At 44.6% G+C, this 15,386-nt stretch overlaps 8 protein-coding genes across 8 annotated transcripts; 3 read left to right on the forward strand and 5 right to left on the reverse strand.

Annotated features, from left to right (window-relative positions):
* Positions 1 to 110: 110 nt before the first annotated feature.
* PUMCH_000735 (uncharacterized protein) lies at positions 111 to 968 on the forward strand (the record flags this gene model as incomplete). Its single annotated transcript, XM_063019810.1, has 1 exon — positions 111 to 968. The coding sequence occupies one exon, from the start codon at positions 111 to 113 to the stop codon at positions 966 to 968; it is 858 nt and encodes a 285-aa protein (XP_062875880.1).
* A 338-nt stretch (positions 969 to 1,306) lies between these two features.
* Positions 1,307 to 2,149, reverse strand: PUMCH_000736 (uncharacterized protein; the record flags this gene model as incomplete). The annotated part of the gene is made up of 1 exon (XM_063019811.1): positions 1,307 to 2,149. The coding sequence occupies one exon, from the start codon at positions 2,147 to 2,149 to the stop codon at positions 1,307 to 1,309; it is 843 nt and encodes a 280-aa protein (XP_062875881.1).
* Positions 2,150 to 2,685: 536 nt separating this feature from the next.
* PUMCH_000737 (uncharacterized protein) lies at positions 2,686 to 3,738 on the reverse strand (the record flags this gene model as incomplete). Its single annotated transcript, XM_063019812.1, has 1 exon — positions 2,686 to 3,738. One exon carries the CDS (start codon positions 3,736 to 3,738, stop codon positions 2,686 to 2,688), a length of 1,053 nt encoding a protein of 350 aa, XP_062875882.1.
* A 713-nt stretch (positions 3,739 to 4,451) lies between these two features.
* Positions 4,452 to 5,954, reverse strand: PUMCH_000738 (uncharacterized protein; the record flags this gene model as incomplete). Its single annotated transcript, XM_063019813.1, has 1 exon — positions 4,452 to 5,954. The coding sequence occupies one exon, from the start codon at positions 5,952 to 5,954 to the stop codon at positions 4,452 to 4,454; it is 1,503 nt and encodes a 500-aa protein (XP_062875883.1).
* Positions 5,955 to 6,795: 841 nt separating this feature from the next.
* On the reverse strand, positions 6,796 to 7,362 carry PUMCH_000739 (uncharacterized protein; the record flags this gene model as incomplete). The annotated part of the gene is made up of 1 exon (XM_063019814.1): positions 6,796 to 7,362. The coding sequence occupies one exon, from the start codon at positions 7,360 to 7,362 to the stop codon at positions 6,796 to 6,798; it is 567 nt and encodes a 188-aa protein (XP_062875884.1).
* Positions 7,363 to 7,912: 550 nt separating this feature from the next.
* PUMCH_000740 (uncharacterized protein) lies at positions 7,913 to 9,751 on the reverse strand (the record flags this gene model as incomplete). Its single annotated transcript, XM_063019815.1, has 1 exon — positions 7,913 to 9,751. The coding sequence occupies one exon, from the start codon at positions 9,749 to 9,751 to the stop codon at positions 7,913 to 7,915; it is 1,839 nt and encodes a 612-aa protein (XP_062875885.1).
* A 948-nt stretch (positions 9,752 to 10,699) lies between these two features.
* PUMCH_000741 (uncharacterized protein) lies at positions 10,700 to 13,015 on the forward strand (the record flags this gene model as incomplete). Its single annotated transcript, XM_063019816.1, has 1 exon — positions 10,700 to 13,015. The coding sequence occupies one exon, from the start codon at positions 10,700 to 10,702 to the stop codon at positions 13,013 to 13,015; it is 2,316 nt and encodes a 771-aa protein (XP_062875886.1).
* Positions 13,016 to 13,929: 914 nt separating this feature from the next.
* Positions 13,930 to 15,375, forward strand: PUMCH_000742 (uncharacterized protein; the record flags this gene model as incomplete). Its single annotated transcript, XM_063019817.1, has 1 exon — positions 13,930 to 15,375. The coding sequence occupies one exon, from the start codon at positions 13,930 to 13,932 to the stop codon at positions 15,373 to 15,375; it is 1,446 nt and encodes a 481-aa protein (XP_062875887.1).
* Between the last annotated feature and the right edge of the window lie 11 nt (positions 15,376 to 15,386).

A 15,386-nucleotide genomic window follows, 5' to 3' on the forward strand; every position in this document is an offset into this window, starting at 1 on the left:
ATCTCGTGAGTCCAAAAAGTATAAAATCCCACTATTCGGTCCCCAAGGCTCAATGTTTGTTATTATTCACTTCTCACTTTCAACAGCATCCCAAACCTAATCTCCCAAAAATGTCTTTCTTCGAATTGCAAAGCACTGGTATCTCCGCCGCAGTGTTCTTGTCTGCCTACGCTATCTTCTTTATATTTGCAACCGCTCTTGTCTTCAAGAGAGGTTTCAGGACAATGTTCACCTATTTGTGGGTGTACTCTATGATCCGTATTGCAAGTCAAGCCTGTGGTATAGCGTTTGCTCATACTCCAAACCTGACAAACTTGCTTATTGCCTATATGGTTCTTAACACACAAGGTTTTTTGACCTTGATCTACGCATCCTTCCGTGCTACTGTTCATGAGCAGAGATTGAAGTTTGGCGTGTCTTGGTTCGACACTCGTGAACTCATCCAAGGCGTCCGCTTCAAGTTCCTTAGCTCTGCATTTGCTCTCACTCGTTTGATCTTGCTTGCTGGATCCATTGTCGCAATTGTTGGTGGTGTGGAAATGGCAGGTGCTAGCCCAACTGACCCAAACTTCAGCGGTGAGGTGAAATTGTCGAGAGATCTTCGTATTGCGGGCTCTGTTTTGCTTTTGGTTGGTACTTTGATACTGATTTTCTTGGCGATCTTTGCATTTACTCAAGAGCACATTAGAACTGTTCCATTGAAGCTCGTCAATGTCGCTGCGCCCTTCTTCTTGGTTCGTTGTGTTTACAATTTCCTTGCCATTTTTGTCACTCACATGAACTTTTTTAACTTCGAGAACTACCTGGGCTCGGATAACAGAACCCTTGTTCTCTCTGAGAGTGTCATGTCCACTCTTATGGAATTCATCATATGTTTGCTTATGACAGCTGCCTTCTTGACTACTGTTCACGCTCACAATACTAGCGAATCAAACAGAGACTCTGGCGACGAGAAATACGATGCTTGAGGAACCGAGAAAGAGACCACTTTCATAGATCTACTTAGTTAATTTTGTACAATTTACGTATTTGAATAGTAGTCGCAGGAAAATTCAGAAGTTAAATTGAGCGAGTGGAAGCTAAAGGCATTTTGAAATTGTAGTCAAATTTTTCAATCAAACGATCATTCGTTGTTAGAAACACAATTCAACGTCACTTATTCATTCGCATTAACATCGCAAGGACCATTGTTCTTTATGCGTCGTTCGGTTGAGCTAACTTATTAACAACCTTAAAAGTCTTACATTTTCAATCTTTATCATAAATATATATATTAAATCATGCCGGTCATTATTGGGAATCTATATTAAAAGAGAATGAATCTTCTCTTTTTGTTCTGGATTGGCGGGAGACCAAGTGGTGCGGATGTTGTGGTGTTGGTCAGAATAGTGCCGTTGGCAATTGTGGTATTATTTTGCACATTAGTCTGAGGGGTGTAGTTGACGGTAGCGTCCACTTGCACAATGAGCTCGATGTTGTACCCATTGGCTCTGCGAGGACACACGGTCTTGTTGTTGTTTCCCCAGTAAACGTGGTAGACGTCTCTATAAGATCCATCAGGGCATGCCAAAAACTCGGTGGAATTCTTGTAGCTCAACTTTTGCTGAATGATTCCAAAGCCTTGCGTGGAGTTGGCAGCCTCGAGGGTGGTGCTCAACTTATTGGTCTTGGGGTTAACATGAACATTATATGTGTTTGCGATTCCTTGAGTTGCGTTTGCAGTCTTATTACTTCCAGGCAAGTTCAAGATATAACCCTCGGAAGCACGCACTCTTCCGAAGAAAGCCTGTTCGTCGGCATTAAGCACCAAATCCTTCCCGTCCCATTTTAATAGGTTATACTGGAAAACAGCTCCTTGATGATGTGCGATCACCGAGAAAACCGGTGACGAAGGGCTGTACAACCGTTTAAAAAATGAAGGAAGAGGCACAGCCTGTGCAAGACAAATAACGTATAGGGAAATCACGAGCGAAAGCAAATTCATTGGGATCAAAATTGGCTGAATCTGGCAGATCAACCAGCAGATGTCAATTCTTATATAGATTTCTGTTTGCAGTCGCTTAGCCAGCACAATTCCATGCATCTGCGACCCAGTATGCATGGTTACGTCAATGGTCAGTGGGTGGCTGGTTCGACAAGCAACAAGCATTGCCAGCGGCTGCAACGGTGGTGAAACAAAATGAAATAAATGAAAAGGCTCTCATTATTGGAAGAATGTCATTTATTGGAGAAATTTTGGACTTTTTTCATTGAGTCGTTGGATACTTGACCCTGGACCTCTTCCGGTGGCCTTCCTATTTAGTCAATAATTAAGTGCATATACGGGGCCATCTGCAGTACTCTGGTCGCGCCATGACGATTGCGGTAACATCAGATATTAATAGCTCGCAGAATTGCAACCAGCACAGTGTTTGCCAATAAGTTGCGTCATTTCGAAGGATTCCGGCCAGATCAGGAATGCATTGGAAAAAGTAAGAGGGGAGAAGATAAGAGATCTGGTCGTGTTGACTCCAAAAATTGAGTCGACAAGATCATCAAATTATAGAGGCTAGATCAATGAATAAACAGAGCAATAGGTCACATCCGGTCACATTTAACAGCGTTAAGAATAAGAGCTACAATTTCTATTCAACAGGATTACGTGTAGTGAGAAATAAATATGGGGGTCTATGTATAATTTCCAACTTACAACTCAACACCAGGAGGACAGTTCAAGGCCTTCTTCAAAGAACCATAGATGGTGAACTGCAAAGAGGTCAAGGTACCGACCATGATCAATCTGGTTGGCAAACCAGCGAAAGATCCGCGGACACCCAATTGACCGGCCAACTGAGCCAACAAACCGATGGTAGATTGACCTGGAGCCTTCTTGGTCTTGTTGACCTTGGACAACAAGGTGTCAGCAGGTTGAGAAACAATAGCAGCGGAACAACCGGCAATGATACCGGCACCCAAGTTAACAACAGTGGCAGTGGTGGAAGAAACCTCGGTCTTTGGAGTTGGGATGGTAGAGTAGATGGCCTCAGCAGCTCTCTCGAAAACCAAGAACTTGGCAATGTTGTAAGGAATTTGCTTGAACAAAATTGGAGTGAAACCGTTGTAGAAAGAACCAACACCCTCCTCCTTCAAGATTCTACCGAAACCACCGATCAAACCGTCAGCGAAAGATGGTTGAGAAACCAATCTAATTCTGGTAGCCTCCAATGGACACAAAGCAATGTCAGCGAAGAACTCAGCCAAAGCAGCAGATCCGATGTAGATGGAGTTCTTGTAGTTAGAAGCAGTGTCGTAACCCAATTGCTCAATGAAGGTCTTCTTGAACAACTCGTAACCACCGAACTTGAAGGCACCTTGCAAAGAGTAACCCAAGATGGTAGGACCCAAACCGGTCAACAAAGCACCAGCACCCTCGGAAGCGACGATCTTTCTCAAGGATCCAACCATACCGGTGTTGTACACGGTAGGCTCCAATTGAATTCTGGTCTTAATGACATCAATTGGGGTCATGGCACCGTGGGTGATACCGCAACCCATAGCACCGGCAAGGGCGAACGAACCGTAGTCCTTAATGGTGAAGGTGGGGAGAGTCTTTTGCTTGGTGGCCATGTTGTGAATATATGTAGCAAGAGTGGTTGGAAAAAGTTTCCGGGATGGGGGCCAAGGTATATATGTGGACAGGTGCGTGCGCTGCACGATAGCTTCTGATTGGTCTATGCATGGTGTGCGTATGGATGCCATGTGGTAGGGGTGTCTGCAGGGACTGTTTGAGACCGGGGCGTTTTTTGGAAGGACTTACGGAGGTAAATAAATCATAGGATATGATTTATATTGTTTTTATGGTGTTTAAGAAGAATCGCACTCCAAAAGTAGAATTTTGTGAATGCGTTTGTTGGATTTAGCAGATTCTGTGGCGGCGTCTTATTTGCAGGACCCATCAAGCTCATCAAGAAGTGAAACACGCGATTTCTCCCTCAACCTCCAGAAGTTTACAACTGGAAGAATCAGGCCTCATTAAACGTATCATATGTAGTATCTCGTCATGTTTTGGGGCACAAAAGTCTCTCCATCATCGAAAATGGGAATTGTTTAGATCGAAACAGCAAATTAGACCTCTGCAGATAAAGACGCGGAATTACCGCGCTGCATTTCTACGAAGCTTTACACGAGAATCTCCGGGTGCCGGTGTCTGTCCAGCCGAAACATGTATTACGGGTAAAAAGAAATTCAAGTTTCCAGAAAAGAAATTGTGGTCGGAAATTATGCGTGGCAATTAAATACATATGCCGTCGTCTGAGCGGCTAATTAACCAAGATCATGAATTCTAGGACAATATCAAATTAAGCTATTCTCCTGAGACATTCAAATTTCTTCTTATGCTTGAATATCCGTCAGATTAAGTTTGTGTAGAGTAGCCATCGAGGTTCTTGTAGACTCTCGTATAATATTCATCATCATTTTCGCTTGGGATTAGGTAACGGAGGAGGGATCATTCCGTATTGCAAAGGCATCCGTGGTTGATTCAGCGGTGCGAGTGGCGCTTTTGCTAAATTGATTGCAGTGTGCATCTTTGGCCCCAGCGGAGGATTAAAAGGCCTAACATGTCCAGTCTCTTCCATTCCCTTTTCTTGTGCTCCATCTGCTGCTCCACTCGTAGTGGATTTAAGTTCTTGAGGCTCAAGCTCTGCAGGCGTTCTTGGAACCGTAATCTTATCAGCTTCCAGATCTTGACGATGCTTTGGTGTGCGCTTATCGCTGTGCAACTGCATTTGCTCGCACAAGTATGTGAAAAGCCTTTCTTTGAAGTTTGTGTCGTTGAGCGTTTTGAATGCAGCCCATTGCTTTGCCTCGAGGAGCGTATCTCCTGTTCCGAAACAATACGCTAGGCCTCCAACCATCAACTGTCCAACATATGGATTCTCGTCATGAATCACAAACTCATAGGGGATGCGTTTGATTGAATGCATGAAATAGTTGTTCAGACGGCCCATCAAGAATTGGAATTCAGCCCAAGCCACGGCTACCCTACTTTTCAAGCCGCCTTCTGAGCGTCCTTTCTCCAACAAAGGTTTCACGAGCGGCTTGAAAAGCGGCCAGAGCCAATCGATGATTTGTCTGTGGCGATAGTTGTCTTGAGGCAAGGCGCCTATATATGCAAGGAAGACGGTTTTCAAGATCTCCAATTTGGTCTGAGTGTCTGCTTCCATAGGTACATTCTGACACAAGGCCTCGGGGAAGTTGTAAATATATGCAAGTTTAGCAAGAATTGCGGTGGAAGTGAGTTGGTACCTGAGCGCTTCGATGTCGTCTTCATGCAAATCAGGTAGCAAGTCGTCTAGGATGTCTATGAGAGCCTGGTCCAATAAGTAGCGCCCTTTCAACGCGAGTTTCCTATTGTGGGTGTTGTTGAAGCTATTGGTGCCCATGCTCTTGCGCATTTCAATGAATTCCATTGGCAGTCTCATGGATTTGTCTGTGAACACCAACCGCAACAAGGCTTTATTCTCGATAGGCGGAAGCAGAGGAGGATACAATGCGGTATCCACAGAAAACGCGCTTTTCACCTGTTTACTTTCAAGATCCACAGAGATGTTGGCCACGTCCTGTTTTGGAGGACAATAGTCGAGTAAGTAGCCTACGAAGCGATCGCATTTTGGCGACTTGAAGTTGATTCTGCTCATCCCAAGCAAAAACGGTAACAAGCCCTTGTCGAAGAGATTCTTGAGCCGCACCGCAACCTTCAATTGCGGCAGATGAAGCGACGCCCGCACCTTTTCTTGAATGGGAGACGCCAGAGTGGTGTCCTGGTCGCCATACTTCAGAACAAGCTCCAAATATTGCGGAACAGTGGGCGCCTTGGCAAGAATCTGGTTGAGAGTCGCCTGGAGCTGCGATACATTGCCTCTGACTTGATGTAGGTCGTCACACCAAGTTAGAAGGCTTTCCAGGTCCAGCATTACTTAAAGAATAAACAGAAAGATGGTATGTGCTGCGCAAGAAAACACTTGTGCTGCACGGCCTACGAATAAGAAGTTGTGACTGGGGTGTGCGACGAAGTTACGAACCGGGAGATGAAAGGAGTATAGTAGTAGTAGTAAGTAGGGTTAAATATGGGGAAAAGAATGAATGTGGTAGATATTGGGAAAAATGGTGGGTTTTTGGAACAACAAATCAATGAATGAAAATGAATAATTTTAGGGTTAATATATCTCTGAGTAATTTTGTTTTGAGCATTCGATTGATAAGAATGTTCATTTTCTGTGTAGGGATCTACAGTCTTAGTCGTGGTGTGTTTTGCGGAAGGAGGCTCAAAACCAAAAAATTTCTTGGAGTGTTAAGTTCTTTTTATAGTTTCTTATTCCACGAATGGGTTTGCAGATTCTATTCTCGAGCTAGGTTTAATTTGTGGTTGAAGACACGAAATGAGGAGTCGAGATGTGAAACGCAACTCAGCTACTTAGGTCATGAGTGATAATTTTTCCAAACACACAAAGAAGTTGTTCGTAACTTGCATTTAGAACTCACATCAAATCACACCAGCTTTGTTGCCCTGATAGAGACTCCATCACTAATGAATGCAAAAATAAATTTCGTGCGGCCAAATTACAAAAGCACTTGAGTTGTGCAATTCTTGGTTTTCTACTCGTCAAAAGGGTCAAAGAACCAAAGATTCTCCGATCCCTAGTCCCCAATACCTACTCCATCTCCAAATCCAGATAGCTATAATAATTTTTGAGACTAACATAAGTATAATACAAGTGGTTCTCACTGACAAATGTTACAATTAAGATGCAATTTTTAATCCATCATGGCCTCGCCATTGTTTTGGGCTGCAAATGGAGCAGACGCTTCCACTCCACCCTGTTGAGAAGCATCTTGTTGGATGGGCTGCGATACATCTTGCATAGCAGTTTCTGAAGTGCCATTGTCGTTGCTGTTTCCGCTAGCAGCATTCATGTAGGCAGACAACTCGTTGTCCAAATCCTCAGCGGTTTTCTTGACAGGTCTGATCTTCTTAGCTCTCTCTACCTTGGCCTTAGCCTTTGCTCTTACACGGGGTTGTTCTCTAGAACGAGGGGCCTCGGGTCTGTCAAACTCTCTCCTTGACCGGTTTTGTGCTGGCGCGATTCTGTCAGCCAATGAAGTAGCATTCTCCACCGTCAATGTGTTGCCCATGGCCTTTTTGCCGTCAAATCTCTGGATGGCAAGGTTATTGTTCTCCGTGTACTGTTGCTGGAAACAAACGTACGCGATGGTTTCGTTGCGAGGATCGAACTTAACGAAGTCCACTGGCGCAACGGTGGATAGTAAGTTAGACAAGTCCATCCCGTTCAATTCCGGGTGAATGTTTCTCAATCTCAACATTGGTCTGCCCTCGGCGGCGGTAGCAATTTGGCCAGGGACGCCACTGCCTGCATTACTCGACGGCCTTGATCTTTGCTGCTTTCGGTTAGTACAAACGAATCAATGAGTGAAAAATCGGCAAAGATCGCATTGCAGACACTTCAGACTTCAAAAGGATGATTTTTGAAGTCTTCTTTTGCTGAATTTCAGTAATTCTTCAATACTCCGTCCGAATTCGACGAAAAAGTTAACATACTTGTGGTCTGGCACCTCCTCTACCTCTTGGTCTCCTATCGCGTCTTGTGGAAGGCGCACGAGTTTCCCTGGTACGCTGTCCTGATTGGTCATCGATGATATTGTCCAAAGATTGTTCTAGAGAGCTGGACATTTTGGTTTGTGGTTTTGTTGTAGTTGGTGGAGCTGATATTTGGTGGGGAGGTTGGGAAGAATAGGTACAGGACACATTCTCAGTGCCAAAGTCAGCAAAGAAGTAGATCTTGTACCAAAAAATTTTACTCGTTTTCAGATTGAATTGTTCCATTTAAGAAATGTTATAATATACAAACGTCAATTAGTTCCGCTTCTTGCCCGTCTTGAAATGGTCGTTTTCTTGATAGCTGATGCCCACAAACTTGCCGTCGGCGTCGTGCACCTCGGCCTTCTTCAAGAAGTCCAAAGGTGACAATTGTGGCCAGTCTACAAATTGGTATCCATTTTTGAGCACGTATGAGGTGTTGTTGAAGCCAAAAGCCAAACAGCCGGCAATGATTGCCATGTTCTTCCAACTGGTCAATGGTCCCTTGGGGTATGTCAAGAGAGCCAAAAGCACCACAAACGAGGCGCCGATCAAGTAAGGCACCAATTGATTGAATGGTGGTCTTCTGTCAATGAACGGATTGTGAAGCGAGTCTCGGAATGGACGGTACTTACCCAAGAACAAGTCGTACGAATCCTGTCTGTGGCCATCACGGTAATTATTCAAGTAGTATCTGGTGATGGAGTTGTTCAAGTCGCTAAGGGCACCCATCTTAGTTCTTTGGCCTGTTCTAGTGTAGTCAGTCTTCAAAGCACCAGTGCCAGAGTAGGCGCATGAGACGGCATCAGCATTGTCTGCCCAGAAGCCTTGGAAGAAAAGGTTAAACAGCGGGTCAGCAACCTCCCATGCGGTGGCATTAGGGTCGGGCAAATAGTGAGCCTTCTCTAGTTGGTCTTGCAACACCCATCTACCCAACATAGACTGCACGACATTGGTTCTATCTAAGCAGTCCATACAGTTTGTTCTGAGCACCTTATTTTGTCTGCGTTTGACTGTCTTCGAGTTCAAATCGTACATGAAGTAATTGTCATTGGAGTAGCCCAACTCCTTGAGATGCTCGATGAGAAGACGAACTCTATCCCAACGCATCTTACGGCACTCATGATGGAAGTCAAAGTAAATGTATTTGACATGAGCGGCAATGGGGCCTGGCAAGCTCAGCACAGCGCTCTCGTAGGCATCTTTGACGGGCTTCTCGTAGCCCTTCTGGTTGACCAAATTGACCAAGTAATTATCGTTGTACAAATCGATCTGCTCGCGGAAATGCTTGGCAGTTGCCTCTACCGAGGAACGGGTGCTGACCACCAAATTAGGCTTGTACTTGAGGTTGTTGATTTCGGTCCAGTAGACGGGCACAGAGCCTCTTGTTTGCAAGTAAGAAAAGAGATGGCCATCGAAAGTGGTGAAGATCTGTTCTGTCTCGTTGAAGTTGGCCACCGAGCCGTCTTCGTCAATGCCTCTACGGAAGTATCTGGTACCGGCTCGCAAGCGGGATCTACGGGTGATCAAAGCAAAGTCCAACTTATTGGAGCCGCGGAACTGGGCCGAATGAGATTTGGCGTAGCCGTAAATGACAGGGGTGACGAAACAGTCTGCAGCAGCACCGGCAGCAAGCAACTCCTCGCAAATGTACTTATTCCACCAGAACCTATCGTCTGGCTGAGGGACGCTTTCAGTGCCCAATTGCCGCTGCAACGAGTTTGTGAGATCATAGGCGTTGCCAATAGAAAAATAGAGCGTAGCCTTTTCCAATTGGCTGTTCAACAACCGAAGGTACTGCTGTTCTTCGGCATCTTTACCGGACACAGTGTGGGAACCCACAGCGGTGACGCTGAACCGCTTGACACGGGCAATTTCTGCGCCATTGATGCGGCCAGTCACTTCGTGTTCATCGACCGTGATGACATACTTGCTGTACTTAAGCTTGATGACTCCAAGAATGCAAGAAACGGCAGCCGATTGGTTTTGGACGTTTCCGCTGGGCTCGGTATCTAACACCGTTGTGGCCGACAGCGACACGTGGAGGTATTTTGCGGCGACGGGGGAGTAGAAGGTGTGGGATCCGTCGCTGGAAACCGAATGGTGGAGGGCCATTTTGCGGATGTTGTATAAGTGGTGGTTTAAATTGGTGGTTGAAGGTGTGAGTGTGCAGAGGGAATTGCGGCCTAGAGAATCGGTACTGAGCGAGGTAATGGGCCTGTGACAGTGGGGACCGAAGCAGGTGATAATGCGCGAGAATTTTGGCGGGCAATGGAAAAGAGGGTTTAGATTATTGGGTGAGAGTTTTTTGGCCTGGTGTTTTTGTTTTTTGTTATTGATTGTTGTTGGTTGTTGCTTGTTGGTCGTTTCGATACTTTAGGGGATTGTACAGTGTTAGGGAGGTAAACGCTTTTGCTGGATTTTCTGGTGTTACTTTTGGTTTCACGAATTTGGTAGCCGTTAAAAAATTCATTATAGGTCCATGGATTTTGGTAAATTTTTTTCTTCAAAGTTGGCCTTGCACCAAGGATCATGAGCCCTTCTTTATCCATCTTCGAACACAACGATGATTTCCAGCTTCAGACCAAAATGTATTTCCTTTTTCAGAACGGAAACATCGCAAAATTTCTAGTCTTTACTTTTTTTCAAAAAGTTGCCATTAGATGAGACCGGTAGCAGTTTTCTAGGAATTTTGTTTATTCTTCCAGATTTGGAAACTGGCTGCAAATCATAAACATTTACTTACCAGGCGTCCAATGATACAACTCTTTTGTTCGAAATTGCAAAGAAATCAAACATAACCATGTCAAAATGTTCGCTAAAGTTGAATTGACAAGCATTGTAAAAATTCATCACGTTCCACTACTTTCACCAGAATGAATCACTACATCCGAACCAGAAACATACAATACTCACCAAAAAGAAAAAACGTAGCAATATCAAACTAAACGCACTAAATTATTCTAAAGTGTACCCGTTAAAAAATATAAACTCGAATCCCTGATCCACATTACCGACCTTCCACTATACCTACCCCAGATTCTCCAACGACTACTACTACAAATGCCACCATACAAGCTCAGAACAATTCTCCGGGGCCACGAGCTGGATGTCCGTGGTGTCGCCGTCATCTCCGACAACCAATTGGCAACTGCGTCTCGCGATGGCTCGGGAAGGCTCTGGGATCTTAGCTATCAGCCAGACGCCACCACTGATAGTGTCTTTTGCTACAACTCTCCCGATGGTTCGTTCATCAATTCCGTGGCATATGTTTCGGAAACTGAACAGCCGCTCGTAGCTTTCGGCGGAAAAGATCAGATCGTACATTTATGTCCTCCAGTCGAGAGCTTCTCTAAACCAGGCGACGATCTGGGTTTGTACCAATTGATCGGCCATACGGGAAACGTGTGCTCTTTGCATGCTTTGGGAAAGCAATTGGTGTCCGGATCTTGGGACTGTACCGCTAAAGTATGGGATTTGACCTCCTTTACTACCAAGTATGATTTGGTGGGCCATACGGCAGCAGTGTGGGACGCCAAGATCGTCAGTAGCTCTGATGAGATTTATCTCACGTGCTCGGCCGATAAAACGATTCGTAAATGGGTAAAAGGCGTAGAGACGGCATGCTTCCGTGGCCACAATGACGTGGTGAGGAAGCTCTTGGTGTTGCCTGGCGCTCTGCAATTTGTCTCAGCTTCCAACGATGGAACCTTGAAAGTCTGGGACCTTGCATCTGGGAAGGTCTTGCAAACCTTGGAGGGCCACACCTCTTTTGTCTACGATCTCGCATACAATTCCTCGGGCGACATTATCTCCACAGCAGAGGACCGCTCTGTCCGTATCTGGCGCAATGGCGCCATAGCCCAGGTCATCACCCTTCCATGTCTATCTGCTTGGTGTGTTACTGTGCTTCCCAATGACGATCTTGCTGTTGGTGGTTCGGGCAAAGAGGTTTATGTATTCACCACCGCTACCAAAAGGTTCGCCACCCAACAGGGTCTTCAAGAATTTGCCGAGCTTGTGAAGCTGTCAACCATCTCGGAGCAATCCATAGATAATTTAAAAAAGACGGACCTTCCTAGCTATGAAGCTTTGTCTTCTCCAGGAAAGGAAGAGGGTGCCGTGATCATGGTAAAAAGCCCAGCTGGTGTGATTGAAGCACATCAATGGTCTGGCGGCGAGTGGATGAAGATTGGAGACGTCGTGGGATCTGCTGGTGGCTCTTCCGACAAGAAGGAGTACGGTGGACAAAGTTACGACTACGTTTTTGATGTAGACATTGAGGACGGTAAACCACCGCTCAAATTGCCCTACAACGCCAATGAAAACCCTTACGCAGCTGCAGAGAGATTCTTGGCCGCAAATGAGCTTCCTTCCTCCTATGCAGATGAAGTTGTTCGTTTCTTGCTGGAGCACACAAAAGGGTTTAATATCGAGCAACAAGATGCTGGCGCTGCTGATTCTATTGCGATGGATGATGAGCAATTTTTAGAGGACCAGCCAAACATCGATACATCTGCAACCATGTTCCCGCAAAAGATGTTCATCAAATTCGTCGACTTCAAGGCCGAAGTACTTTTCAAGGGGTTCCAGAAACTCAACTCTAACCAGCTGGAGGAAGTTGCCTTTAAAGAATCAGTTATCAATGATGTAGAAGCTGCTTTAAAGAACTTGACTTCTGCAAAGGCTTCATTCTTGATTACATCTGTGATTCCACAAATTCTCAGCAAATGGAATAAGTCCTCAAAGCTTATCGGCTACGATTTCCTCCGGATCTGCATTCCAAGAATTACGATCGCTGATATTATTAAATCAACCGAATGCGGAGAAGCTCTTCTTAACCCGATTCTTGTCTCACTAAAGGAAGTTGACGAAACAGACCTTCCAGTAGTGATGATGATGGCTAAAGTGCTTTGCAACTTAGTCACCAGTCCCCTTTTTGCCCAGATGTTCTTGACAGTAGGCGACAATGGCAAAGTCACTCTCAATGAGTACTTTGAGGATCTCAATCAAAACCTCATTGTCACTGTGAAGGTATTCGCAACAATCGAGGGAAGCCATACCCTCAAGCATTACGAAACTGCCATGTCTTCCATTGCATCGTTCTTGTACAACTTGCTGGCATATGTGTTCACCAATCGTACCTTAGGTGCCGAGCGTAGTTCCTTGCAAGCGCTCTGGTTTGGAGCCGAGGAACTAGGAGTTGACTTAATTGATGCGGGAGAAGAGAGCGCTTATAGATTGTGCGTCACTTTGGGAAATCTTGTCGCGGCTGGCCTAGTGAAAGATTTACCTCCATGGTATAAGACAGCGCAGACCACCTACGCCACCAACAGGTTCTTAGAAATCTACAAGGACATTGAAGTCTTATTGAAGTGATACATTTCCCTATAAAAATACCTGAGGTTACCCAAGATTACCAACACCGCCTAAGCTTGTCCATAGAACAATTCTGGCACCTTGGGTACCATCTTGGCAAACTTCTGAGCAATCTCGAGGTTGACGTTGTCAGAGAGCTCCAAGATTGAGTAAGTGTTGATGGAAAGATCCGAAACACTCAACTTTCCAATGACCTCATAGATCTTGCCGATTTCGAGTTGTTCATTTCCGTGGGTGGAAACTGTGACCGAGCCACCAGCATCGATAGTGGCCAGATCGGTACTTGGATCCACGGTGGTGACCTTACCAATGATCCTGACAACTTTGCCGGGGAATTCCTGTAGCGTCAGGGCAGTTACTCTTATACTTGCAGCATCCATTACGCGTAGTAGGGAAGTATGGAGGCGCGTTAAAATATGGGGTATACCTAGAATAAAAGATTCGAGGTAATATCGAACTTACGTAGATGTCGTTATAATTTAGTGTCAATTTCAGAGTTGGGCTTTCTTCTATTTTTCTACCATTTTTTGAGTGCCACTTTGCTTTGTTCTGTGTTTGGTTTGAATGGTGGCTACAGTAGAAGAGTTTTTTTCGTTTACGGTGGTGTAAATTTGATCTCATTCAAATCAAATTCTTTACATATACCCAACTCAAATGAAACTATGAAACTAAAAAATCAGATTTCACTAAATGGAGTGTAGTGTACTCTATTCTAGCCATTTTTTGCAGCCAATTAATCAAACCCAAAAATTAATGAGCAGCCAAAAATATTCAAGCTACAGTACAATTCAATCATTCACAAAATAATTCGTTCAAATTTCATACCTTTCAAACCGCATCTTCATCCTTGTATCTGATTGTAACTCGTCAAGGTCTACACAATCTACTATCCACTCTACATTCATTTCACAAAAATGGGATACTACTCGCAATTTCAAAATCTGGAAATAAAATCAAATGAAGACTGTTGGCTAGACGAAGTAAACAGCAGAAATTCTTCTGCCTGTTCAATGTCTACTCCATTGATGTCATATTTACCACAAAAACGATCCAGAGGCTTACGGATATACTCTCTTGGATCAATTAGCTCACTTGGAGAGCAAGTTAATGGTAATTTTAAATTGACCAGTTCGCGTTCTATTTCTAGAGGCTTTTGCTTCAAAAAAGCAGGAAAGACTGAGTTTCAAGCATCAGACCTGATCTGCCTTCCGAATGTGAGAGAGTTGTTGCGGAATTGTGCGAACAATGACATCAAAAGGTGCAAACCCCCCTTCAACGCTTTTGTGGATCCCAGAATTGTCAATCTGTGTTCCAATAACACCGTTTGCGGTGTTTCTAACCACATGTTGAATGAACCATTTCCTCAATGGGAGATTCCCCGGCTTTTACCCAAAGAATTGGAACTGGAGAATCGGCATGAAATTCTCAAGCCTCCATTTTCAAGAGAAGCGACGCCTGAATCACCAGATGACACCAATCATTTCGACTTGAGCGGCGGTATGACTACTCAAACACGATCTGTATTCGCCGAACTACAAGAAAGGGATAATTTGACCAGAGAGTATAGAATTGCAGCTGAATCTACAAACATTCTGGCTCAATCGATTTCGTCAGAAGTTGTTCCTTCGAATTTTAAGAGTTTAGATTGTGAGCCGCTTTCAAAACGCCGGAAAACAGCCAAACTAGTTTCTTCACGTGGTAAACAAGAGAACTCGTTAATACTCTCAAATGCTCCTCATATAGGCACAAAGGGACTTTTAATTAACAAAGCCAAGTTGACCCCCACGACAGATGCATACAAACGGGCCTTGATAGTGCTTCTGGACCAAAGCGAATGCACTCTACAAAGAGTCCGCCACGAAAGAGTCTCACTTGATGGATTGAAGAGCCTTTACAAAAACTATGTCTTTGAACGGAATCCCCTGTTTGGGCTTAGAAATCCTTACCAACAAGAATTCACCCGGATTGAGCTCTGTCCAATTACTAAGGAGAAGATAGGATCTTCCAGATGCGCCTTGTGTCTTTATTGTCGGGACATTCTCTTTTTTGAACTCAAGAATTCAAATTACTCTCAACATATGTGCCATAATCATGGTATTTATCCAGACAATTACCTCACACCAGAGCCACTCTTACTAGGCAAGTACTTTGTTCAGAAAGCACAGAACGAGAAGAGAAAAACCGCGCTGAGAAAACGCGAACGCGAGGGAGTCGTTTGTCCGGTTTGTTACGAGGTCGTTGAGGTTCGGTGTTGGTCCACAAAAGTCGAGAAAAATCCATTTTCCAATTACTTACGACACTTCAAACTGAAACACCGTTCTCGTACCACGGCTCTGCTCTTTTTCAATTTGCACGCGTAGGAACTGCTTTG

Source organism: Australozyma saopauloensis, chromosome 1 (genome assembly GCF_035610405.1).
Source record: "Australozyma saopauloensis chromosome 1, complete sequence".
In the NCBI taxonomy this organism is placed as follows: domain Eukaryota; kingdom Fungi; phylum Ascomycota; class Pichiomycetes; order Serinales; family Metschnikowiaceae; genus Australozyma; species Australozyma saopauloensis.